Source organism: Brassica napus, chromosome C3 (genome assembly GCF_020379485.1).
Source record: "Brassica napus cultivar Da-Ae chromosome C3, Da-Ae, whole genome shotgun sequence".
Classification (NCBI taxonomy): Eukaryota; Viridiplantae; Streptophyta; class Magnoliopsida; order Brassicales; family Brassicaceae; genus Brassica; species Brassica napus.
In genome coordinates this window covers 22,405,820-22,429,376 of record NC_063446.1, presented here as the reverse complement: position 1 = coordinate 22,429,376, position 23,557 = coordinate 22,405,820, and the positions used below count along the sequence as shown (strand labels likewise).

Sequence of the window (23,557 nt, the reverse complement as noted above, 5' to 3'; positions counted from 1 at the left end):
GACTTCTCCAAACTTATGTGTAAGCCTGACATTCCTGCGAACTCTTTAAAAACTTGAAGAATTCCTTCCAACGAGCTCTTTTTACCATCTGAGAATACCAATAAATCATCCGCAAAACAGAGATGAGTCAGCTGAACTTCTTTGCAATAAGGATGATATCCTATCTTCTTCTCCACTGCTGCTTTATTCAGCAGCTTAGACAGTACCTCCATACAAATAACAAACAAATATGGGGAGAGAGAGCACCCTTGACGAAGTCCTCTGGTACTATTGAAGTAACCAGCCAGTTCTCCATTGATCTGAACCGAAAAGGAGGCTAGTTCAATGCACTTCTTGACCCAGAAAACAAATTTATCTGGAAGCTTTATTGCAGAGAGAATAGACAGCAAAAAAGGCCATTGAACTGAATCAAAAGCCTTAGAGATATCAATCTTTACCGCACATCTAGATGATATTGCTGGCTTGTGTAAGCTTTTGACTAGCTCTGAAGCTAGCAAGACATTCTCCATGAGCAGACGATCTTTAACAAATGCAGATTGATTCGTTGAAATGAATTTTGGAAGAATCTTCTTTAACCGGTTTGCCAAAATCTTTGAGAGTGCCTTGTATAAGACGTTGCAACATGAGATGGGCCTGTAGTCTCCCATTCTTGTTGCTTCATCTTTCTTTGGTATAAGAGCTAAGATAGTAGAGTTGATGCCTTTGGGTAGGAAACCTCTAGTAAAGAAGGACTGCACTGCTACGACAAAATCCTTTCCAATAACCGGCCAAGCTGATTTATAGAATTCGCAGGTAAAACCATCAGATCCTGGGGACTTATTGGCTGCCATTGCGAACATGACCTTTTTAATCTCCTCCTCTGATACCTCCTTATCAATTAGTCGCATGTCTGTCTCCTCACATTCAAATCCCAAAAGTTGTGTAAGTTCTGCTTTAGATATTCCTACAAAATCCTCCGGCTGATGAGATAGAAATCGAGAGAAATGTCGCACAACTTCCTCCTTAATATCATCTTGATTTTTTGCTATTATACCATCCTCTCTGTGTATCTCTCTGATCGCGTTGCGGACCTCTCTCACTCTTGCGGCTCTGTGGAATTGTTTGTTATTGCCATCACCAATACCCAACCAATGAACTTTTGCCTTTTGACTCAGAATTTTTTCCTCAAGGATAGAAAGAAAGTTCCAGCGATCATAGGCAAGTGATTCCTCTTTCATATTTTCTTGCGAAGGATTGAGCAGAGTAGTACTTTAGCGATTGCAGAGAATACCCCAAGCTTCCTTTGTTTTCTTTACTATTTCCCCTATGTGATCTTTGCTCAACTTCCTCAAAAGAGGTTTCAGCTGCTTCAACTTCTTTGACAGTCGATGCATAGCGGAAGTAGAATTGAAGAGAGGATATGTAGTTGCCCAAAATTCTTGAACCAAAGGTAGAAACTCCGGGAACTCAGCAACTGCGTTGATGAATTTAAATGGTTTTCGAACTTTAGCCACCCCTTCCTGTATCACAATCCTACAGCGCAGATGATCAGAGCATCCTCCCGCCTCAAAGACACAATACGCCTGAGAGAACTTCTGTAACCATGAATCATTCATCAAGGTTCAATCTAGTTTCTTGCAAATCAAGTCATTATCCCTTTTACTGCTCCAAGTGAGCTTGGGACCTTGATAAGACATGTCAATAAGCGAGCAATAGTTGGCCACACTTTGAAATTCTCTCATCCCATTTGACACCAACAACATGTCCTCATTGCCTGAGTGTTCTTCTTCATTCATCCAATATCTCATTAAAATCTCCAAATACCAACCATGGCTTGTTCCTTATCATCGGCGAGTCCTGATGCGATTTCAGGTCCTGCCACAGCTCCCTCCTCTCTTCCACTGTCTTAGCAGCATAAACAAAGGAGCAAAATATTTCTTCAGACATCCCATCCAGTAAAATAGCACAAGTGATTACTTGGCCAGTCTTGAAACATGGAGTCACTCTGACCTTCGGACTCCAAACAATCCAAATCCTCCCCAGCCTATTATTTTCATAATTTGATAGGAAAGACCAATCTCCAAATATTGATTCAGTAAGACGACTTGCCTTTGCTTCCTTAACTTTCGTCTCCAGTAGACAGCCAAACTAGAACGATCCCTTTCTGATCCAATCTCGAACTACAGAGTGTTTAGTTTTTTTGTTGAGTCCTCTGATGTTCCAGAAGAAACCAGACATTAATAATGTTTGCGAGTGGACTTTTTGCTCGAAGCCAGAGGCACAACCTCCTTGGCTTTCTGAGCACTTGGATCAGATAAGAACTTGTGCTTATCTTTAGAGTCTCTAGGTAGAGACTGCCGCAAGACAGCCACATTCTGGTCCTTTTCTTTAATTTGATTTGCAGTATGCTGTGTAGCATCTGCTGAGGCGGGGGTTTGCAGCGATCACATAACCTTCGTGGACAGAGCTATCCTCGTTCTTTTCCTCATCCTCCTGGACGGTATCCTCACTAACACTGTTATCCTCGTTCTTCTCCTCATCCTCCTCTGTTAGAGCAAGAACCGGGAATCTTGAAGTTGTTAAGACCTGTTCAGGCTCTGCCAGCTTCTTTGGGAACTAAAGAACTTACATCAAAGACGCAATGGAAGAGAGATTTGATTGTTCTCATGTTCTTCTTTTATGTAGCATAAACACAATAAACTACATAGGGCCTTTCGCCACCATGATCCTCATGATACCAGAATTACTACTGGAAGGCAATGGAATGATGAGTTGATTTGAAACACCAGTCTCCGTGGTCAGCCCTCATCATTTTAATAAGTTCTGTTGTGTTAGCCTTTTGTCTCAACTTCTCCATATTCTATGTCATTCACTCCGCAACTGCAGTCACAGTCAATTTAGCTGGAAAACTTACGGTAACCAAGACAATCTGGAGCATGGGTTATGTACTTTTTGAAGGTTGTGGTGGCTGTACTGGTGTTGTGGTTAATATTCTGTAACCCAATATGGTATATGAATGCTGTTGGATGTTGAATAACTCTTCTGATGCTGCATGCACATTGTAAGGATACGTGAGGCATATGCTTTCGCAACAAATGCGTGGAACTCCTAGGACTCCTCATACACCAAGAACCAAGATGGAGTTGCTTCCTCTTGCTTATAACGATAAACTCGAAGGCAAAGTCTGATCTCAGATCACTATTCACTGCTGCACACAAGATAGAACTTTAATAGAGAAATAACATTTTGTTTTCTTATGGGATCGTCGAAGAGATAATGGTTCTTCTTATTTTTTATATCTCTGTGATATGTAGAATCTATAGTTTTATCTTATACAATTTTCATTAAACCTATGGAGAAAAGTACAAAAGACTTTTATGAATGAAGAAATCATGCACTAAGGTTAGAAAGATTGATCTCTAATATCTGCTAATTTATTTCTGAGCAAACGTGTGTTTTAAACTCTTCTTGAAGTGTGTAACCTTTCTCTTGACCTGAACACAAGACCAGGAGATAAAGCAATCATACTCAGAAACTATGGGAATAATCAGTTGGTATTTGACCTTTTAGTGGAAAATTTAAAGAATGAGGCAAACAATTTTTTTTAATATTGATTTTAAATCTTGTAATAGGTAATGACAAATATATTGATGTGTCATTAGACTAGCTATGGTCTTACTAAACAACAACATTTGCCAAACATTGGGGCAGAAGTAATGCACGCTAGAAAATTTGGATCTTCAGGAGGCTTTGTGCACACGTTCTTGCAGCCGTCATCATGCTTACAAGGGCCTGAGGGTGGGAATCTATAGTGACATGTAGCTGAAAAGTTTATTTAAAAATAAATAATCCGAATCAGTTCATTTTATTATATCGTTCAATTATGAAGAAGTAGAGGAAGAAAATATATATTACCAGTTGATCGAGAAAATAGAAGAAAAAAAGCTAGGATCAAACAAGCAAGTTGAATCTTCTGTGCTGACATTGTTTTTTTGTATCTCTTTTCTTTTGTGGAGATGTTTTTCTTTTGGGTTTAGAGCATATAATCATCTCCCTTTAACTGATACATACGTTACTAATTAGTTTCTAACAAAGAAAAAATATATTTACATATATATAAAAGAATCCAATTGCAATAATAAATCTGGCATTAGTTATATAACTAAGTATTTTGCCCGCATAACCGGACATAATTATCTTACAAATATTTATTAATAAATGCATTATCATGTTAACTATAATGATAAAATCTGTTAAAAAATCATCAAAAATGTAGCTTTACTATCAATTTTTTAATCATATTTGACTATTGCTCGTTACGTTTTCATATTTGACTATTGCAGGAGCTTTGAAAAATTAACGAACCGTTGGAACGGGATGGGATCCACTGGACGAGAGAGCAGGCGTGGATGACCCATTAGCCGTGAGTGGTCGTCTGGTCGGGGCGTTACATTTTCATTTTAAAAAACCTGTAAATTCATGCTCATCAGCTGAAAGTGAAACAATGGCTGATGCATGTTCGCATAGAGAGATAAATTGTAGAAAAGCCAAGCGAAAAATAAGGCCGAAACGTCAGGTTTCCAAAATGGGCCTTCATCCATAGGCCCAACAAAGTTTTTGTAGATTTGCTCTATTTATAACCGACGATTCATACCTTGGCTGCATTGCAAAACCCTAATCTGTGTGTTTAAGCGGCGCCACTTCTAATCGCATTCTGAGGTATTTCTTCATCCTCCGACTTACCTTTGCTGCTTTTCTTGAGATTTAAAGCTCTTGTTTATTGTATCATTACAGAGACAATGTCGACGGTCGGAGAACTCGCTTGCAGCTACGCTGTTATGATCCTTGAGGACGAGGGCATTTCCATCACTGTATCCTTTGAATCGACTCATCATCTTCTTGAACTATCGCACTAGCTATTCTTTTTCTTTTAATCGTAAGCTGATTGGTTTAGCTAGGGTTAATGCAGTCTCTTGAAATGTTTGATAGTAGTCTAAGATTGCATGTTTTTTTGTGTCTTATTTCTTCACTTGTCTTGCATCTTAGTGTCGTTAGGACAAGAAGTACGTTTGTTAGGTTTATTTTGATTAACAGGTGTCTTTCTTCTGTATTCAAGAAATAATTTTTACTTTTTGTTTATATCTTTAACTCTATTGTTAATAGTCTGATAAGATTGCGACTTTGGTCAAAGCCGCTGGTGTCGAGATTGAGTCTTACTGGCCAATGCTATTCGCCAAGATGGCCGAGAAGCGTAACGTCACTGACCTCATCATGAATGTTGGTGCTGGTGGCGGTGGAGGTGGTGCACCTGTTGCTGCCGCTGCACCCGCTGCTGCCGGAGGTGCCGCTGCCGCTGCCCCTGCCAAGGAGGAGAAGAAGGTATATAATTTAGAACAGATGACACTTTATGTATTTCTCTATCTTTTAGTTTGTGTTGGTTATTGATCCTTGTTTTGTTTTTCTGTAGGATGAACCAGCAGAAGAGAGCGATGGAGATCTTGGTTTCGGCCTGTTCGATTAGTTGTCTCCCTGTTTTACACTTGCTATGTTTTATTGCTTTAGTTGGTTTGAAATTTTCAGTTTTGCCATTTTCGACATTAATACAGTTTGTTTGGTCCATTTGTTATATCAAGTTACTTTAGTTCGCACCGCCTCCACGATTATCAGTAAGGTTTATGAGGTTTTTGTCTTATTGAATTTGCAGTACAATTCGATATTAAAATGGAATAATAATATAAACAACTAAATTTTGAATATACGAACATGTAAAAGTCATCTTAATATCTTGTTTTCCTTTGTTTAGTCAAGGTCAAGGCGTTATCTTAGGGTTAGAAACTTCTGTTCAAGCTAGTTATATTACTGAAACCTTGGTGGCGTGAAGGATGACAAACTGTTTGTAGCATATTTGGTGGAGTCTCAGCATTTGAGTGATTCTGATGGAAAGTGGTTTCCTTGTTCTCTATCCGATAATGCTAAGGTAAATCAATGACGAGGACTCAAGTGTTGGAGATACTAAGAATGATGAATTAGATAGGAGTATACCGGGTTCCAAAGAAGAGGGAGTTGATGATTTTTTTGCCGATGAGGAAAGCTGCTCAATGTATGGGAATTTCGGAGCTTGTTGAAGAGAGGATTGGGGATTTTGAAAAGAAACGATGAGTAAAAAAAGAGAAACTAAAATAGGGTTCTTTTAGGAAGCAGCTTGTCTTGTCCAAAAAGTATTTCCATTGTATCATTTTATTTTTCTTTAAGATGAGATTATTTTATAATAAAGGTTAATTTTACTCTAACCTTAAACAGTTTTGGAGTAAAAATAGAATTCTGAGTAATACTATACTTTGAAATAATTTAATTTTTATTCTTTTATGGAGATAAAAATTAAATTAAATATTTTGTAGTAAAAAATAGAGTAGGACTGAAAATGTTTTAGACTGAACATAGCGAGTTGATGTACTTCATTGTTCTTGTTGCCATGATCGATGTTTTAAAAAACAACAATCATGAAGAAAGTTGAAAAAATTGAAGCAAGGAGATTAATTGAGATTTCCTCAAGAAATATCCTCGCAGGTTTTCTCAACATGATATAGTTGTGAACAAGAAATATACTTATTATTAACAGAAACATGTGCTTTTATCTATTTGCTCTTGTCCATACATAGAAGAAGGAACCAAAAGTTACAAACTTGGAAATGGTAAAAACCAAAGCAAGGGAGTGGTTCTCTACATAGTGCTCCCTTTTATTTAATACAACAGAGTAAAGAAAAGACAAATGACTTTAGTCCATATACTTGAGGACTGGTTCTTATTTCACGTGGTGATGGCCTTCTAAAGCTAACAAGTATTAGTCACAGAAATGAGTTCAAACTCAACTCCCACGTAGAACTTATCATTCACCAGATAAGGTTCATCAAGTGTCTTCAGAGGCATGAACTCGGGAAACCCATGGCTGACATCAGGTTCTTCACCAAGCCAACACGAATCTACAAAGAAACAAAAAAAGAATAATGTTTTACTATGCATCACAGTTCTTTTCAAAGTTAGAGAAGAAAAAAGAATGAGAAGGGATGTTTCAACATATCAACATACAAGGTTTCTCAACATGATCTCGGTTAACCTGATCCAATACACGTAGCTTAAACTTGGTGAAAACATTTGCCTTTAGTGCATTGTTGACAAACCCATTTCCCACTAGATACACAGAAAGTGATTTTATCTTTGCCCTCTTTACACCCTCTTGGATGAACTTGAATTCTCCTCATCAATCCCAAACAATATACAAATTTTGTCAGTATGGTGCATTTTTATGAAGTATATAAGTAAGGTGTGTTGAGAAAATTAGGGACTGATCATCACCATTTGCGGTTTCCAACTACAAATTCATTAGAATTATGAGCCTTTTCAGGCTCGAAAGACGAGAACCTGGTCATCATCCAAGTGATTTTGTGATTGAGAGGTTTCTCAGTCACACTAAAACATTCAGCTGTTCCTGAAGGAGCAGGTTCAACCCCAAAAAAACCTGACACCAAATCTGAATCCCCCTTCCAGCTCAGCTCTGGTGGTAAGGCCATTGCTCCTGCAAACAAACCACACATCAGCATCATCGACCAAAAAATATAGACACATAAATATAGGCATGGTAGAGATAGTAGAGACCTTTTGATTGCCATACTCGCTCTAGTTGATTGACGATGCATAACTCAACTTGGAGTCAAACGTTTACTGAATCTTGCTTCACTATGGCGATGGAGACCATACCCTCTCATAACAAGAAAAAGTTAAAACATGAATCCGGGCCCGTCTTCTTTGTTTCATTGGTTTTATCTTCCTCGTTGTCTCATCTGAAGCTTCAAGAATTCACGTTGAAAGAAGACGCTTCTCCTCCAAACCTTTATCTTAGCCAAGAAAGAGGGTTTCTCCCTTCTCAATCCACCCGGCCGGTGGTTGGCGCCGGAGAAATCTTACCGGAGAAACGAAAGGTGAAGACGGGATCAAATCCTTTGCACAACAAGCGATGAGGAAAAGTCAGATAATTAGTCTCTCTAAACACTTTTATATCTCTCTCTTTGTTTTCTTAAACACATATAGATATATATACCACATGTGTACATCTACTACACAATCTTTTTGTTATTCTCTTCTCAATGCTTAGATGTTTATAATATGTTAGAGCGTGAGTCAATCAATATTTTACCTCCAGCTTTAGCTCAGCATATATATATTTTCTACTGAAGATCACTTGTAGTGACGTTAGTCGGATTTGACCAAAAACGTAATTATTCGATTCTCTTATGAAGTTTCGTGTTGTTGACCTAAATAAATAATTATTCAACTTTTGACATGGGACGACGCCGTTGCGTTTGCGTTAAGGCGTTAGTGCAGCTGAGATACTGGTAAAGAGATGTAGAGCCGTGGACTTAACATCAGCCAAGTGAGAATTGATGATGCTTTTATAATGTGATGGAGAAGAAGTGGTTTCAAGCTGATGTTTTTAGTTATAACAACTTAACAAGACTGTTAAAGGCAAATTAAGCAGTGATTGTTCATGATTGATAAAGACGTGAAGCCTAACACAGTTACTTATACTAATTTGATCGATATTTACTCCAACTATGGTAACTTTAAGGAAGCAAAGAACACATTCAAAGTGATTGGCATCAGTGGAGAACATCAACCACATTGCTGTCCATGTTAATAAACCAATGTACGTTGGATCTTGCCTTGGTAAGAAAGTAAGGCTGCTGACTTTTCTTTAACCTCTGTTTCAAAGCCAAATAGAGAGCTTCTACAAGAAATTATATCAATCGACCAAAGAGGGTTCGATCATATATGTAGAAAGATTACAGAGGTAATAATTTAAGGAACCATAAGTTCCTACAAACTTGGAAACAGGAAAACACAATAACTAAGGGAGTGATGTGTGAGACAAGAGCAGTGCACCCTTTTATTCATAAAGCAAAGAAAAGAAAGACAAATGACTTTAGTCCAAACATACTTGAGGTTTCAGGTCTTGTTCTTCCACGTGGTGATGTCCTCTTATAAAGCTAACAATAATTAGTCACAGAGATGAATTCAAACTCAACTCCCACATATAACTTATCATTCACCAAATAAGGTTCACCAAGGTTCGACAGAGGCATATATTCTGGAAACCCTTGGATGACACCAGGATTTTCACCAAGCCAACCCAACACTACAAAAAAAAAGTAAAATGTTTTACCATCACTTTCTTAAGTTTAAAAAACCAAAAAGTCATATCTTTTCAACATACTAGGTTTCTCAATGTGATCTCGGTTAACTTGATCCAATACACGCAGCTTAAATAATGCGTAAGTATTCGCGATTTGCGGCACATTATTGATAAACCCTCCTCCCACTAGATACACAGAAAATGATTTATCTTTTCCCTCTTTAAACCCTCTTGGGTGCACTTGAATTCTCCTGATCAAACACACACAATATACAACTTTTTTCATTGTAATGCAAAAGGAAGGTGTGTAAGTAAGAAAGTTTGAGAAAATAAGGCATTGATCATCACCATTTCCGGTTCCCAACAACAAATTCGTGAGAATTATGAACCTTTTCAGGCGCGAAAGACGAGAACCTGGTCATCATCCAAGTAACTTTGTGATTGAGAGGTTTCTCAATCACGCTAAAACATTCAGCTGTTCCGGAAGCAGCAGGTTCAACCCCAAAAAACCTGACACCAAAGATACAACAATCTCCAATAAGGAACCCTTTGCTCTCGAGATTGGCATGAGACATCAAATCTGAATCACCCCTCCACGTCCATTCAGGTGGGAAGCCTATCTTTCCTGAAAACGAGACACATCAACATGGACCAAAAGATATAAACAAATAAATATTGGATATATAGATAAAGATAGGGACCTCCTGAATGCCATATTTTCGCTAGTTGATTGACGACAAATAACTCAACTTCGAGATTAACATTTACTGAAGCTTGCTTCTCTACGCTGACGGCGACATTACTATTGACAGTACCCGAATACCCATTTGGGTACACCATGAGTTTCCTATTTTCATACCAAGTCAAGATCACATGGAGCGAAGATTTTATAGGTTAGTTTATTTGAGAAATACCATTAAACAAGTTTTTCTTCAAAAAATAGCAGAATTCTTTTGTCGAAAATAGCACATTAATATCCTTTTTAGTTGGAAGCATGACAAGAGGGGGTCGGTTGATCAAACCGACACAAAAGTACCAAGATATGGGATGGATGACAGTTCGTGGAAAAGGAAAACGAGGCCGTAGAGGTCGAGGTTCCTATCAAGCGCATTAATATCCTTTTTAGTTTGGTTAAGCTAAGAGTTGTACTAAGTTTTCAAACTTTTATAGCTCTTTTTTATGTCTACTTCATGTATCACACTTTCTCAAACTATGTGATTTAACAAATCACATCTGTACTTTGTTTTAAATTTTAATGAAAGCCTTTTTTACAAAAAAAAAAGAAAATAGCACATTAAAAAAATAAAAAATATTTCTATTTATATATTTGAGTTTAGGATTCAGTGATTATATTTTATAGTTTAGTATTTAGTGAAGAGAATTATGGTTAGGGTTTATGATGTAAACTAATTTGGTGTCTTGATTAATTAATAATAAGTGATATTTTAAATATATATTTTTTCTTTGAATCTATTTCTATGACAAATATTGAATTATATTATTTGAAGTCAATTTTTATGACAAAAGAATAAAAAATATTATTTATTGGATTTGCTTTTTTGAGTTAAATTGAATATAACATATCTAATATAGGTTAGTTATATGTGTTTTTTTGTATATTAAGTATTAGAAGATAACAACAGAACTCACCATTTATAACCACCAAGATAAAAAACAGAGGACTCGACCCTGGAGATGTGTTTTTTGACTAAAGAGAAAGTGTCTATCTTCAAGAAGTGAGACGTTTTGTGTTTTTCTTTTAACGCTGCCATAATTTCTGTGAAAAGGAAGAAAAAATAACTCGAAAGTGATGATAAAAAGAGACTATGAAACCAACTGCTTCTAAAAAGTTAATATCTATTTATTTTACCATCAAGGGATATTGGTCGTGACATTGTTGCAAGCTGCAGATGATATGAAACTGATTCTTCCGATAGAGACTTATATATCTAAATGAGGATGCAAGTTAATAGCCATATATATAGGCATTACAGGACAAGAGCCAGGTGAATATTATTCCCATGTCTCTGTTTAGTCCCCTCCAACATTTATGGAATCTAACAAAATCAGAACCATAGTGGATTTCACACTATAGAGAGATTCGAGATCGATAAGCCTTATATATAAAATATATGTATATACTTGTATGATGTGATTGAAGAGACATAGAGAGAGGATTCTATATTCTGGACGCATTATCTAGCGACTCCGAAGACAAAAAATAAAGGATATAAAAGAAACACATAACAAATGCAGAATAAATGCAATTATTTTATGATACATATTAGACTGCATTTTTTTTATCATTCACCTTTTTATATGCCAAACAAAAAAAATATATTAAAATAATAAATAAATTGTTAATGTTAGTGTTAAATTGTTTAATCTGCAAAGAAAAAGAAAAAAAAGTTGGACTATTAATCTACATTAAATCTGCAAAACAATTGTATATATTTATTCTGCTTGTTCTGCTTTTTATTTTTTTATCTGTATTTTTTGTATGTGCATTATATTCAAAGTCAAAATCACAACTATTATGGATTCCAAGCTATAGAGAAATTCGAGATTGATAAATATATGTATATACTTGTATGATGACTAAAGAGACAGAGAGGGGATTCTATATTCTCGACGCATTATCTAGTGGTTCCGAAGGCATATAGAAAATCACAACCATCGTGGATTTCACGCTATAAAGAGGTTCTAGATTGATAAGACAATTTACATCACATCTAAGGGAATATTTCTGGTTTTTACAATCCCCATTGTTTTGAACATCCTATCTGTTTGTGTTTAGGTAGGATGTTCAAAAAATTTCAGAGTTAATCTTTCTCTCGAGTATTAACTTAGTATGGTCGGCTCAGTTAATAACACTTACTTTTAGATATTATAAAGAAATAAATATGAAATTACGTATTTGAAATACTTATTTATCTTTCAAATACATATTTTAGATACAAATTCAAAATTTCATGTAGGCTTGTTTGAATTTTTTGGGTACTTAAAATTTTTGAAATTTTTGGTTATCAATTCGGATTTAGTTAATAACATTTTAAAATTCGGATGTTTTTATGCCATTTGACAGTAGATCGGTCAGATTCAGTCTGGATCTCGGTTTTTTACCCACCCCTACTTGAGACCATGCAACAAATATTATGTCATACGTGTGGTTTCGATATATAGAAAAAGGAAAAAAATAAAACCGTTGATCATGCACTATAGCAATACAAGTTATACACCAACAGAGTAATATGTGGGTTGACAACGTAAATAAAAGAGGAAAGTAACATCACAACTTGAGAGCAGCAATAGATTCGGCTTTAAACTCGACCCGAAGACCCAAGACCCGCCTAACCTCAGCAGGGGTAAGTCTCCAAGTCATAGGTCCTGAGTTCTCTCCCCAGAAGTCCAAAATCTCTGAGACCTTCTCCAAGTTCAGTATCGTCGCCATTTGAGTTAACCGAGCGAATTTATCTCTCACTGTTCTCTGAGTCATACCCGAGAAATGACTAACCAAAGCCCTTGTGTCTCGGTCTAGCTGAAGCCCACCAAGCTGGGTAAACCGTTTCTGCATCATTATCACTTCCAGTCTCTTCACTATGAAATCTATTATGAGATGCAGAAACGAGTCGTAGTTGTTTGATGTCATTAGCGGTTGGAGCCACGCAGCGTTCGTTTCCACCGAGTGGAGAAGTCGCTGGACCCACGGGTCGTTCACCTCGTTCTCTGCGTACTCTGTTTCTGTCAGCTCGTAGCTTATGGTAGCTACAGTGTCTAGAACCGGACGGATTCTTGGTGTTACGGTTGCTACTAGCTGTTCCATGCCTGAGTTGAGTAGCTGCTTGAACGTGTTGCTTAACTCGCCTAGCTCGGATAGACATGACTTTATCCTCTCTCGATCTGCTGGTGCAGGAAACACCTGTGAACAGCACAAGATATCAAGACAAGTGAGACCCACTTGTCCGGTTAACGGGTTTGTTTCGCTGCGCATATGCTGATGTACAGAGCCTACATTACATCTAGCAAACAACTTATCTGTTCTAAATCACTACCTATAACTGGTTCTAGATTGTTGTTCCTTAAGATTCATACTTAAGTATGAGTCCATACCTCAGTGCATTGCTCCTCGATTTCGTGTTTGAGTTTGAGAATGTACTCGCAGCTCACATCCATATTGTTCAAAGCAGTTGCAATCTCAGTTCCAGTGTTTTCAACGCCGATACCACCCAAGAACAACCTAGCACCAAGGTTAGGCTCTCTAATCTTCTGCTGCAAAGTTTCATGGTAATCATTAGCCAACAAGCTACCAGCATTGCTCAACACAGCAATCACAGAGCTAATGTTCGAAGTCGAAATCGCTCTCCTCAGACAGCTCTGCAACACGTAGAACACATCGTCCACCATTGAAGTGGTAAGACTGTCTGGTACATGCTCATCAATCCTTATAGCTTTCCTCACATTCTCAACCATAAAGAACCCTTCTAGTATCACATAGAATCCCGTCACGTCCTGAATCACTTTGCTAAAACTTCCGTTTCTAAACGCTTTCGTAGCCCTTGGCAACAACTCAGCATCAACTGACGTCAAAGACTTGATCTTTGACACCATGAACTCTGTGTAATCCTCACCTAACTGCATCAGAGACAGTATCTCCTCCACATAGAGCTCTACTTCTCTCGGGTCTGGTCCTTCAGAAGCACCACCAGCAAGCAGATTCAAATTTGGAGAATTGTTGATGTCAGAAGCCAACCTAGCTAGCTTCCTAAACTCCATATACTTCTTCAAAATCAAGGAGCCTCTAGAATCACATTCCTCTTGCAACTCACATATCGCATAAACAACACCGTCTTCTCCGCAGAGACCTCTCAAGATCTCGTCGTTCTCTTCAATAGCCATGACAATGTCCTTAAACAAATTGGTTAAACATCCAACGAAGTTCACTTGCTCGAGTCCTTGCTCCATGAGCTCAACAACATTCTCATATTCCATCCTCCCTCTCATCGCAATCACCTTCTTCAAGTAACCAACGTAGAGCTGTAAACCTTCTTCCTCCATCCCCAACGGAGAGTACAGTCTCACGAATCTCAAGATCGTAGGATGATCTCTTTGGTCTATGGCCGCTAAGAGCTTCTTCTTCGCAATACCTTCGAGCTGTTTCTTGGATTCAAGAAGCTGCTCTCTCTGATCAGAACCAGAATCCTTGTACTGCGAATCGATCTGAAGAAACCTCTGCACGAACTTCGCGGCGGACTCGTAATCCTCCGAATCCAAAGCCGTCTTCACTCCTTCGATGCAATTCCCTCGCTCCACAATCGCGTCGATGCGCGAGAGAGTCAAATTGACGCGAGACTGAGCAAGATCGAGCTCGCGCACCTTGCCGCTCACCTGATCCGCGAGATCGCAGGTCGATCTAACGTTCCCGAGCATGTGATCCGCGTCCGCCTTGACGATATCGAGAATCTCCGCGGATTTCTGGAGGTCGACGAGGCTACGATCCAGCTCCGTTCGCTGAGAGAGAAGCGTGTCGAGATCTGAATCCAAGCTCCGTTGGTATGCGATGCATTCGTGGAGGAGACGCGTCATCGCGCCTACGTCTGTGAGCGAGCGTACGTACTCTAACGCTTCCGGTGTACCGAATTTCACGGTGGAGGAATCTATCGACTCCACCGCCGCGTCGTCTGGTTCAAGCTCCGGCTGCCTTGTAACCGCCATCGATCTAATCGGAGTCGATGGCATTGTGGTAATTTAGTGATCGGCGAAACTTAGATCTGATCACAAATGCTTCTGAAAAATAAAGATGAAGCAACTCTTCTCCACTATGAAATGTTAGAAAATGGGCTTCAGCTAATGCTAAAAGCTCAAATCAGAGGCCTGATCTTTCTGGGTCATATAGCTATAATCTGAATATTTTGTATTAAAAATAACAAATTAGCAATTAGTTTTTTTTTTTTGTCTTTTGTATTTTTGATTAGTTAAAATCATGAAATTTTACACAAAGCCTAGGTCTTCTTCCAGAGACAAATAATTTAGAAAGAATACTAAAACTTAACTCAAATATCAAAATAAGAGAACCAAAATAGGTATACTAGTCATTAGGTCTGGACAAAAAAAAATCAAATCAGAACTGAACTTTCCAAAATCAGAATGGATCAAAACTCTCAAATATTCAAATGGTTACTATATTTATATATTTGAAATAACCAAACCAAATCGGATCAAAAACTGAATAGGTATGCGAATATATAAAATATTAGTTATATATACATATAACATAATTAAATATATATTTATAATTTAAAAATAAATTAAAGTATCAATTTTTTTAAACTAAATTATTATATAGTATCCGAACTGCCATAAAAAATCTGAAAGTATTCGGATATTTTTAGTCGAAATATCTATAATTGTTATGTTAATCAACCTAACTATTTGATATTTTATTCAAAATACTTGACATTTAACCTAAATTACCCGAGGTATCAGAAATAACGAACTGGAACTAAATAAGAACCAAATTTTTTACGAGTATTTTCTGGCTTCTAATTTGATTATCCGAACCAAACCAAATCTAAAACTACCCCAACCAAAAATAATCAGATAGTAAATGTATCTTCTAGTTTTTACCGAACTATACCCAATATCCAAAATACCCAATCCAGCGGAACCCATATCTGAAAAGTCCATACATACCAATGATAGCAAACATTGGAAAAACGCTCCAATCTCCATTAAACAGGTAAAAAGAAGTTAAAGTAACTTATTTGTGGTTTTGAAAAAACAAAATCCAAATCGGCGGAACCTTGAAATTCATGCAGCCAAACCATATTTACATTAATTTCGACCATGTCGTAACAAAAATTAACTATTAGTTAAACATAAATTTCTAGGAACTTGTAAATTTAAAATATAGTAATCGAAAACTTAACGGTTGCTCACCTGATTTAGTCCACGGGACAGTGTTTGGGGGTTGAATGGTCAAGGAATGTCCGAGGAAGGCAAAAAGCTAATTTGAATGATGTAGGCTCGATGTATATGGGCTTATAATTAAGGCCCATTATGGAAACAGATGGTCAGTCCACTTTTATGAGATCAATGTCGGTCAGTCGGTGCTCTGTCGGTGCTCTGTCTCGGTTGGTGTGTTTAAATAGCAGATTCTTCTATGTGGACATCATAGGCTGTTGTATTTTTCTAAACCCATGACACATGTTGTGGTACCCGATTCACTTACTCTACCTAACATGGATGTATCCTTAATTGCTTTACTATTTAAACAGTTAATAATTAATTGTGAAATGAGTAGAACATTTGCTTAATCGACTTCTTAAACTTTGTTTAACTTTGGCATCCAAACGAGTTTATATTACTAACTTTTTCAATCATACGCAATATGCTTATTATTATTTTTCTTTTTAATAACGTGTGGCCATACAGATTACACTCGTAGGAGTAAACACGAACCACTCTTATTTAATAGCGTGAGGCCATAAAGATTATATCCCTTCACAGAAAGTACTCTTTTTTTTCTTTGAAAACTGATAATATTCGTTTACAACCATTAGTTCTGTCACGTGAACGGTTGCGCCGAGATTTGGATTCTTACGGAAGTACTTCTGTATCAATAAGAACGGATAATTAGTTACTTAACTACAACTCAAAGCTTTTTAAGTTAATAAATAATTAATAAAATGAACTCTAAAAAGAGTGTTTAATTACTTGTTAGAACACAACACAACTCAACAAAACAAGACAAAAAACTTGCAGCTACTTAACTCCTCTTGCTTCTTATCTTCACTCTTCACCAATATAACACTAGCCATGGGAGAGGGAGAAGCAAAAGCTGAGCATGCAGCCAAAGCAGATCACAAGCATGCTCCCTCCGCTTCTTCAACGCCGGAGTCTTACTCCAAAGACGGCGAACGACGACGAAGAGGCCGAGACGCTTACCGCGCATTCTGCGCGGCTATCTTTTCCATCCTCGTCTTACTAGGAATCATCGCTTTAATACTCTGGCTCGTCTACCGTCCACACAAGCCACGCCTCACCGTCGTCGGTGCCGCCATATACGACCTCAACTTCACGGCGCCGGCGTTAATCTCAACCTCCGTCCAGTTCTCCGTCTTGGCCCGAAACCCGAACCGGAGAGTATCCATTCACTATGACAAGCTGTCCATGTACGTTACATACAAAGATCAGATCATAACGCCCCCGCTTCAGCTTCCACCGCTTCGTCTAGGACATAAATCTACTGTGGTGATAGCTCCGGTGTTGGGCGGTGCCGGTGTACCGGTTTCGCCGGAAGTTGCTAACGGGTTGAAGAGTGATGAAGCTTACGGTCTCGTTTCAATGAGAGTGGTGGTTACAGGGAGGCTACGTTGGAAAGCTGGTGCGATTATGACTGGACGGTATGGATTTTATGCAACGTGTGGTGTGTGGATGAGATTTAATCGATCTTCTAATGGTCAAGTTCCTCTTCTGGCTCCTTCAACTTGTAAAGTTGATGTCTAGTTTTTATTTTATTTTGTAATGGTTTTCTTTTACAGTTGTGTTTAAGAAAGAAGTAAAAAGCTAGTTTTAAAGTTAAGATAAATCGAACTTGTAAATTTTTGTTGTTGTCTTTTTTTTCTTTCCAGTCATGTACTCATGTTAGTGTTTAGGTCTGCCTCGACACTCGAGTTCTAGTGTAATTGTGTAAGCTTTTCTCTTATCTTGAGAATAAATCCAGAGGCATAAGCCAGGCATTGTAGTTATAGTATTTTCTAAACTTATGATATTTATTTATCAGTTGATGGATCTGTGGATATTAATTAGTTATAGGATATTGTTTGTAATAGCGTAGATCTTAGAGCATGATTATGCCATGACTCTTAAATGAGTTTCTGATAATTTAATTATATAAATGTACTTTAGTGGGGTTAAGAATTCTAGTTAAAAAATTCATATTTTAAGTGGTCCAATTTGAGTTTCTTAATTAGGAATTTAAAAAAAAAATTAATTTTTTTAAAGATAAAATTTATTTATTAAATAAAATATATTAAAATATAATATTTAAAACATAGATTTTTTTAAAAAATATAAAAATAAATATTAGTACAATAAACGAGAATAATTTGAAATAAACATTTCGAATTCAGTTGTTTGTCTTCATCACGTCCAAATTTACTCCATAAATGTTGAACCAAATCAGTTTTGAGTTGGTGATGCATTTGTCTATTACGAATTGTAATTCGAACACCCATCGTATTGGAGAGAAGAATGTGAGCAAGAAAATGGAGAGAAGAATGCGAAGAGAAGGAGAATAATTGATTGTGATTTATAAAGAGAATCAAGTGTGTTTGTGATTTATAAAGTGTCTGTGACACAAGAGAACAGCTACAACTTCTCGTGATTTATAAATCACCCGTGACACAAGACGACGACAACAACACTTCTCTTGTGATTTATAAAGTGTATGTGCCACAAGACAACAACTACAACATACACACATATCTCGTGACACTACAACAGACACTCCAACACACACACACACACCTTTCTCGAGCCATTCTTGATGTTCTTTAAAGATAGAGTGAGTGATCCTGACATACGAACTAGACAACAAGACCTGCATTACAAGATAATTTTAAACATTTTAGCATGAACAAGATCAACATGAACATTTGAAACAATGAGAAAACAGAACAAGATCAACACCAGGAACATTAGACCCTTGCCCTCTGTATTCAGCTTCACCGAACGAATCTTTCCCACACGAGTAAACGTTTCCACTATCACTTATCAGTATTGTACGGCCAGCACCAACTGCTGCTTGGATGATTTTGATTCCCTGTAATGATCTGCACAACACACGGTAATAACAATTAACTCTCGAAAGCGTTGATAACACTTAAGAGGAAGTAGATAGAACAAAGATAAGGTTTCTTAAAACACATTACACAATCAACAAAGTACACAATCACCACAAGACACAAGTCCGTGATTCTTCCACTCCCAAGTCACTTTCTACCAACTTCATGCCTCGTGTTTTTTTAGAAACAACAACCAACTTATGTTTTTTAGAAACAGCAACCAACTTCATGCCTCCTCTTGTGTCATGTTACCTGCTTAGAAAACAAGACCAAGCCACACGTTTTTAACTTAACAAAACAACAGCAAGAACAATTAACAGAACAACAACAAGAAGAAGATGTCACAGAACAAACTTAACTCGCTCTTTAACTTTCTTAGTAGGCAAGAACTGTTCAAAACAAAACACAACACAACACAGAATCAAACGTCTCATTACTGTGATTATCCGAGTTAGCTAAAGCTAAGAACTTACCAATCGGGTTGAGACAGTAGCCTTCGGGTCGGATCCTCCAGGGAAAACAGTCTCGACCACCATGACGGGGACATTTTCACGAAGATGATCATTGTCGGCTGCAGCGGCGGTTAAAGCCAGATCGAAGGCTACTGTACCGATGAGGCTGAGCCTAGCTGAGTCGTTCTCGTAGGTGCGAACGCAAGGAAGTGTCTTTCCGTCGGAGTTCTCCAATCTCTCCAAATTCCTCAACTTTCGATTGTCTCACGATCATTCACTCACCATACTCTTTTTGCAATCTCTTTAAACAACATTAGAAAAAATCTAGGTTTCAATCTCCAATAGATACATATCGAACAATCAACAATCAAACACATACAAAAGGTTAATCTATGCCAATTTAATCACATCAACGAAGATTTGCAAACAGATTCAACTAACGGTTAAAAATAATAATAATAAACAAAGACATCGATAAGAGAACGAAAATCTTACTAGTAAAAAAAGGTGAAAGACTCGGCGGCCGGAGAGAAACAGAATGCCGGCGATCAAGCGGGCATCTCTGTCGCTTTTCTTCCGAGTCGAAGAACACGAGAGAAGAGGAGAGAAAGGAAAAGAAAAAAAAGAAAAAAAAAAGAAAAAAAAAGTTTCTAAATAACAGTCTGCTGTGTATCAAGAAACCTCTCTATAATCTGTTGTCAAAACCTTGTATCGAGGATCGGTTACTTTAATTTTCTTTAATTTTGATTTAATTAAATGCCTACTTTTGTTTAAAACCTCTGCAAAGAAATTGCGATAACGATGGTCTTACATGGCATATGGCGTGGACGTAAACTGATAACAGCGAACAATTCATTTTTGCACTGTCACTGCTCATTATGTTGGTCTCAAGACATATGGCATCTTCATGCAGTATCTATCTAAATTTTAAATGTGGTGTTCGTTTTAAACGTATGAACAGTCTTTTGTTTTGTTCCTCGCCAACCACATCTCGACATCGGATGAGTTAATAATTACTCTACTTTTGTGGTAATTACTCACTTACATTATATCACTGTTGAAAATTATACTAGTAAAACAATTTGTGGTCGTTGTGGATTTACTTGAGACAATAGATCATATTAAACATTTAATTTTATATTTTATTCACATATTAAATATTTTTTATCTCTTTAATTAATACAATAAAATAAAAGAACTAAAAATGAATTTTATGTAAAATTTTACATTAAATATATAAAACAACAATTTTTAAAGACAAATTAAAATTTATAACAGAAAGAATAGTTATCTTATCTATTTAAACAGAATTATATATATATATATATTTATATATATATATATATTTATGTGTGATTTATTTTATATAAAAATTGAACTATATATTTATTTTTTATTAAATGTATTTTTCTATTAATTTAATGATATCTGTACAATAAATCGTGACCATTATACCAACAATAAATGTGAAGGATTTGCCAAAATATGACTTAGAAATTCATTTGAAATACAAAAGTATACCTATGTTTAATCAAATGTAAAAATAACCTTAAGAATTTGTGAAATTATCAATACTCCTTATGACCATACAAAAAAACTAAAAATTATTATACAATTTAATCTTTGTACATTCTAGTGTTAATAGAGAAATACACTTCTCATATAGTATACTAAGTAGAAATCAATTTCATAATTTGATCTAATAATTTTATTTTGAATATGTAAAAATTAATTTGCTTAAAATTTCTTAGAAATCATCAATATATAAATAAGTATGAAGTATATAAATTAAAAGTTTGACACAACTGAATAATTTGAAAGAATATATATTGGTTTGCTAACTATGTTTGTACAATATTTATAGTTTGGTAATATTAGGTTAAATGATGTATGAATTTCTAGGATTAGATTTAAAACTTAAATAGTTTATTTTATGGGATAATTTGAAAAGTACCCTATTTGTGATTTGAATTTTGAAATATATACCTTTATATTCAATTTTTGAAAATTACACTTTCTGAAATATGAAAAGACTTTTTCATCCTAATTTAATAGAAAACTAGATTTTGACCCGCGCTTCGAAAGCGCGGATTCTTTTTTGGATTATAAACAAAATTTGTGAATTAGTATTTTAGAATTGGTGTACATTATTCTCTTACAAAGTCATTATATCGAAGAAGGACACTTGTTTAAAATTATATAATTTGTGAATTTGTTTATATAATATTTTGTATGTACACTATTATATAACTCTTTTTAGTCTTAGATATTTCACCGGATCCGAAAAACCAAACCAAAATCAACCAAGAAATATAGTTGTGGTTTGGGTTTTGATCTAGGGCAAAGTACATATTTGATTTTTTCGTCGACTTGCGGTCTTTATTCGATTCCTAGTCCTATCTGAGACCCAGTTGGGTATTCAAAGTATATTAAATGTTTTAAGTATATTAGGTATATTTGATTTTTTCATATATGTATTTGGTATTTCGAATGTGTTTTCAGTATTATGAATATTTTTTTAAGTTTCGGATCCAGATTTTTGATTATAGTTTCGGGTAAAATTCAAATTTTTTTGGGTATGAAGAAATGTTTTTAGGTATCTTAGGTTCCTCATGTCATATTTACCGTAAACTTTGGGTTTTTTTAGGAATTTAAATATTTTTCAGGTATTTATTTGTGTTTTCGGATTTTTTTGTGTATTAGTATTTTTTTAATTTTTGGGTACTTCGAATATTTTTCGAGTCCTAAAAACTCCAAGACAATTTGGACCGTTACGTACCCAAAAACTATAGGAATTTTGTAGGTATTTGAATTATGGACCTTGATCCCAAAGAAATCGACCCAAATCCGAACCAGAAAATTTTAAATACTTAGATCGAAAGGAACCGATCCGTACCCAACCAGAAAACCCGATGCCCATACCTACTCTCTCACGTTATATTTTGTGTGCATTTTATAAGAGTTACATTTGTTGAACTTGTGAGCCTTAAGATTTACTTGGTTGATTTTGGCTAATTTAGTAGTATAGATTTGTAAATTTTTTAATAATTTTTAATCTTGTATTAAATAACAAATTTTATTTTAAACTATAAAAAAATAATTTAACGTAAAATATATAGTTTTATTTTTTTACATATGGTTTGTTAAAGTGTTTGTATTAAATTTGATTTTGTAAATTTTTGGAACTATATAGATGTTTAGAATAGAGTGTAATAAAGTATATAAACTATATTGTATGTTTAGAAAAGAGTATAATAAAGTATAAAAACTATATTGTGTATATCATTGTCGTGTGATATGGTCTAATAAGATCTTTGGCAGAATATGCTTCGTCCTCGAACATGATAGTTGGTTCTTCTTTACCAACGGCCATGCCACAATCTGATCGAACATATTGAGTCATCGACCTCAAATACACACACACGAAATCTTGATGTTGCTGCTGTGATATGCGTGTACCACCATGTGTAAATCATAACCTGTCTGAAAACAAATCAACAAAATCAAATATCCCTTTTTGGCCTGGTTAGTATAAAATAAACCAAAATCAAAGGTTTCTTCATCGTCTTTCTTATAGACCAAACAGATCAATGTCTAAAACAAGACTTCTGCATCGTCCATCTCAGGACTAGATGGACTTCTTTATCACCCACTTTTGGACTGAATGGATCGGTGTCCAAAACAAGTGATCTCACGCCCATGTACTAGATAATGAGTGAGACTGGTCCATATTAAATCTCTTGAGTACCCTTTTCTGTATATACTATTTGATGCACAAGGATTTCATTGTTAATGTACTCAAGCTGTAATCCCAAACAAAACTTTGTTTTCCAAGATCTTTCATCTCAAACTCTTTCTTGAGATATTCAACTGTTTGGAAAATTGTATCCAGAGGTTCCTATGATATTCAGATCATATACTTTGATAATTATCAATATTGTTCTCGAGAACTTGCTGTACTTTCAGCTCAATACCCTCTAGTACTTTCATTATCCAGTGAACCATATAAATATGCAGTCACTACATTAATTTGCTGCAAGTCTAATTTTCTCTCTTATATAGTCAGACTTATGAGAAATCTAAAAGTAGTTGCA

General features: G+C 36.0%; 4 protein-coding genes, 1 long non-coding RNA gene and 2 pseudogenes across 5 annotated transcripts; 3 read left to right on the top strand and 4 right to left on the bottom strand.

Moving 5' to 3' along the window:
• Positions 1 to 4,570: 4,570 nt before the first annotated feature.
• On the top strand, positions 4,571 to 5,632 carry LOC111212473 (60S acidic ribosomal protein P1-2). Its single transcript, XM_022714025.2, has 4 exons — positions 4,571 to 4,698; positions 4,774 to 4,850; positions 5,143 to 5,358; positions 5,447 to 5,632. Exons 2-4 carry the CDS (start codon positions 4,779 to 4,781, stop codon positions 5,498 to 5,500), a joined length of 342 nt encoding a protein of 113 aa, XP_022569746.1. The 5' UTR covers positions 4,571 to 4,698; positions 4,774 to 4,778; the 3' UTR covers positions 5,501 to 5,632.
• Positions 5,633 to 6,591: 959 nt separating this feature from the next.
• On the bottom strand, positions 6,592 to 7,548 carry LOC106385705 (annotated as a pseudogene).
• Positions 7,549 to 7,774: 226 nt separating this feature from the next.
• LOC125582976 lies at positions 7,775 to 8,577 on the top strand (annotated as a pseudogene).
• A 203-nt stretch (positions 8,578 to 8,780) lies between these two features.
• On the bottom strand, positions 8,781 to 11,193 carry LOC111212474. Its single transcript, XM_022714026.2, has 6 exons — positions 11,037 to 11,193; positions 10,817 to 10,943; positions 9,868 to 10,013; positions 9,515 to 9,791; positions 9,248 to 9,417; positions 8,781 to 9,169 (listed from the first exon to the last, which is right to left on the bottom strand). The coding sequence occupies exons 1-6, from the start codon at positions 11,059 to 11,061 to the stop codon at positions 9,021 to 9,023; spliced, it is 894 nt and encodes a 297-aa protein (XP_022569747.1). The 5' UTR covers positions 11,062 to 11,193; the 3' UTR covers positions 8,781 to 9,020.
• A 1,126-nt stretch (positions 11,194 to 12,319) lies between these two features.
• LOC106388770 (conserved oligomeric Golgi complex subunit 4) lies at positions 12,320 to 15,015 on the bottom strand. Its single transcript, XM_013828916.3, has 2 exons — positions 13,277 to 15,015; positions 12,320 to 13,085 (listed from the first exon to the last, which is right to left on the bottom strand). The coding sequence occupies exons 1-2, from the start codon at positions 14,900 to 14,902 to the stop codon at positions 12,456 to 12,458; spliced, it is 2,256 nt and encodes a 751-aa protein (XP_013684370.1). The 5' UTR covers positions 14,903 to 15,015; the 3' UTR covers positions 12,320 to 12,455.
• Positions 15,016 to 16,819: 1,804 nt separating this feature from the next.
• Positions 16,820 to 17,913, top strand: LOC111212475 (NDR1/HIN1-like protein 1). The gene has a single exon (XM_022714027.2). It carries the CDS (start codon positions 16,982 to 16,984, stop codon positions 17,669 to 17,671), a length of 690 nt encoding a protein of 229 aa, XP_022569748.2. The 5' UTR covers positions 16,820 to 16,981; the 3' UTR covers positions 17,672 to 17,913.
• A 570-nt stretch (positions 17,914 to 18,483) lies between these two features.
• On the bottom strand, positions 18,484 to 20,857 carry LOC106387242. Its single transcript, XR_002662983.2, has 6 exons — positions 19,959 to 20,857; positions 19,485 to 19,764; positions 19,371 to 19,400; positions 19,099 to 19,263; positions 18,857 to 18,999; positions 18,484 to 18,767 (listed from the first exon to the last, which is right to left on the bottom strand). It is a non-coding gene; the product is annotated as an uncharacterized LOC106387242 (long non-coding RNA).
• Positions 20,858 to 23,557: the final 2,700 nt, after the last annotated feature.

What these genes read in the sequence shown, in the direction of transcription:
- LOC111212473 (XM_022714025.2), top strand. Translation starts at nt 4,779, where the DNA reads ATGTCGACGGTCGGAGAACTCGCTTGCAGCTACGCTGTTATGATCCTT. An exon ending in ACGAGGGCATTTCCATCACT is followed by an intron (nt 4,851 to 5,142) that starts GTATCCTTTGAA and finishes TATTGTTAATAG; the next exon opens with TCTGATAAGATTGCGACTTT. An exon ending in CTGCCAAGGAGGAGAAGAAG is followed by an intron (nt 5,359 to 5,446) that starts GTATATAATTTA and finishes GTTTTTCTGTAG; the next exon opens with GATGAACCAGCAGAAGAGAG.
- LOC111212474 (XM_022714026.2), bottom strand. Translation starts at nt 11,061, where the DNA reads ATGTCACGACCAATATCCCTTGATG. An exon ending in ACGACCAATATCCCTTGATG is followed by an intron (nt 10,944 to 11,036) that starts GTAAAATAAATA and finishes TCCTTTTCACAG; the next exon opens with AAATTATGGCAGCGTTAAAA. An exon ending in TATCTTGGTGGTTATAAATG is followed by an intron (nt 10,014 to 10,816) that starts GTGAGTTCTGTT and finishes GTATGAAAATAG; the next exon opens with GAAACTCATGGTGTACCCAA.
- LOC106388770 (XM_013828916.3), bottom strand. Translation starts at nt 14,902, where the DNA reads ATGCCATCGACTCCGATTAGATCGATGGCGGTTACAAGGCAGCCGGAG. An exon ending in TCGAGGAGCAATGCACTGAG is followed by an intron (nt 13,086 to 13,276) that starts GTATGGACTCAT and finishes TGCTGTTCACAG; the next exon opens with GTGTTTCCTGCACCAGCAGA.
- LOC111212475 (XM_022714027.2), top strand. Translation starts at nt 16,982, where the DNA reads ATGGGAGAGGGAGAAGCAAAAGCTGAGCATGCAGCCAAAGCAGATCAC.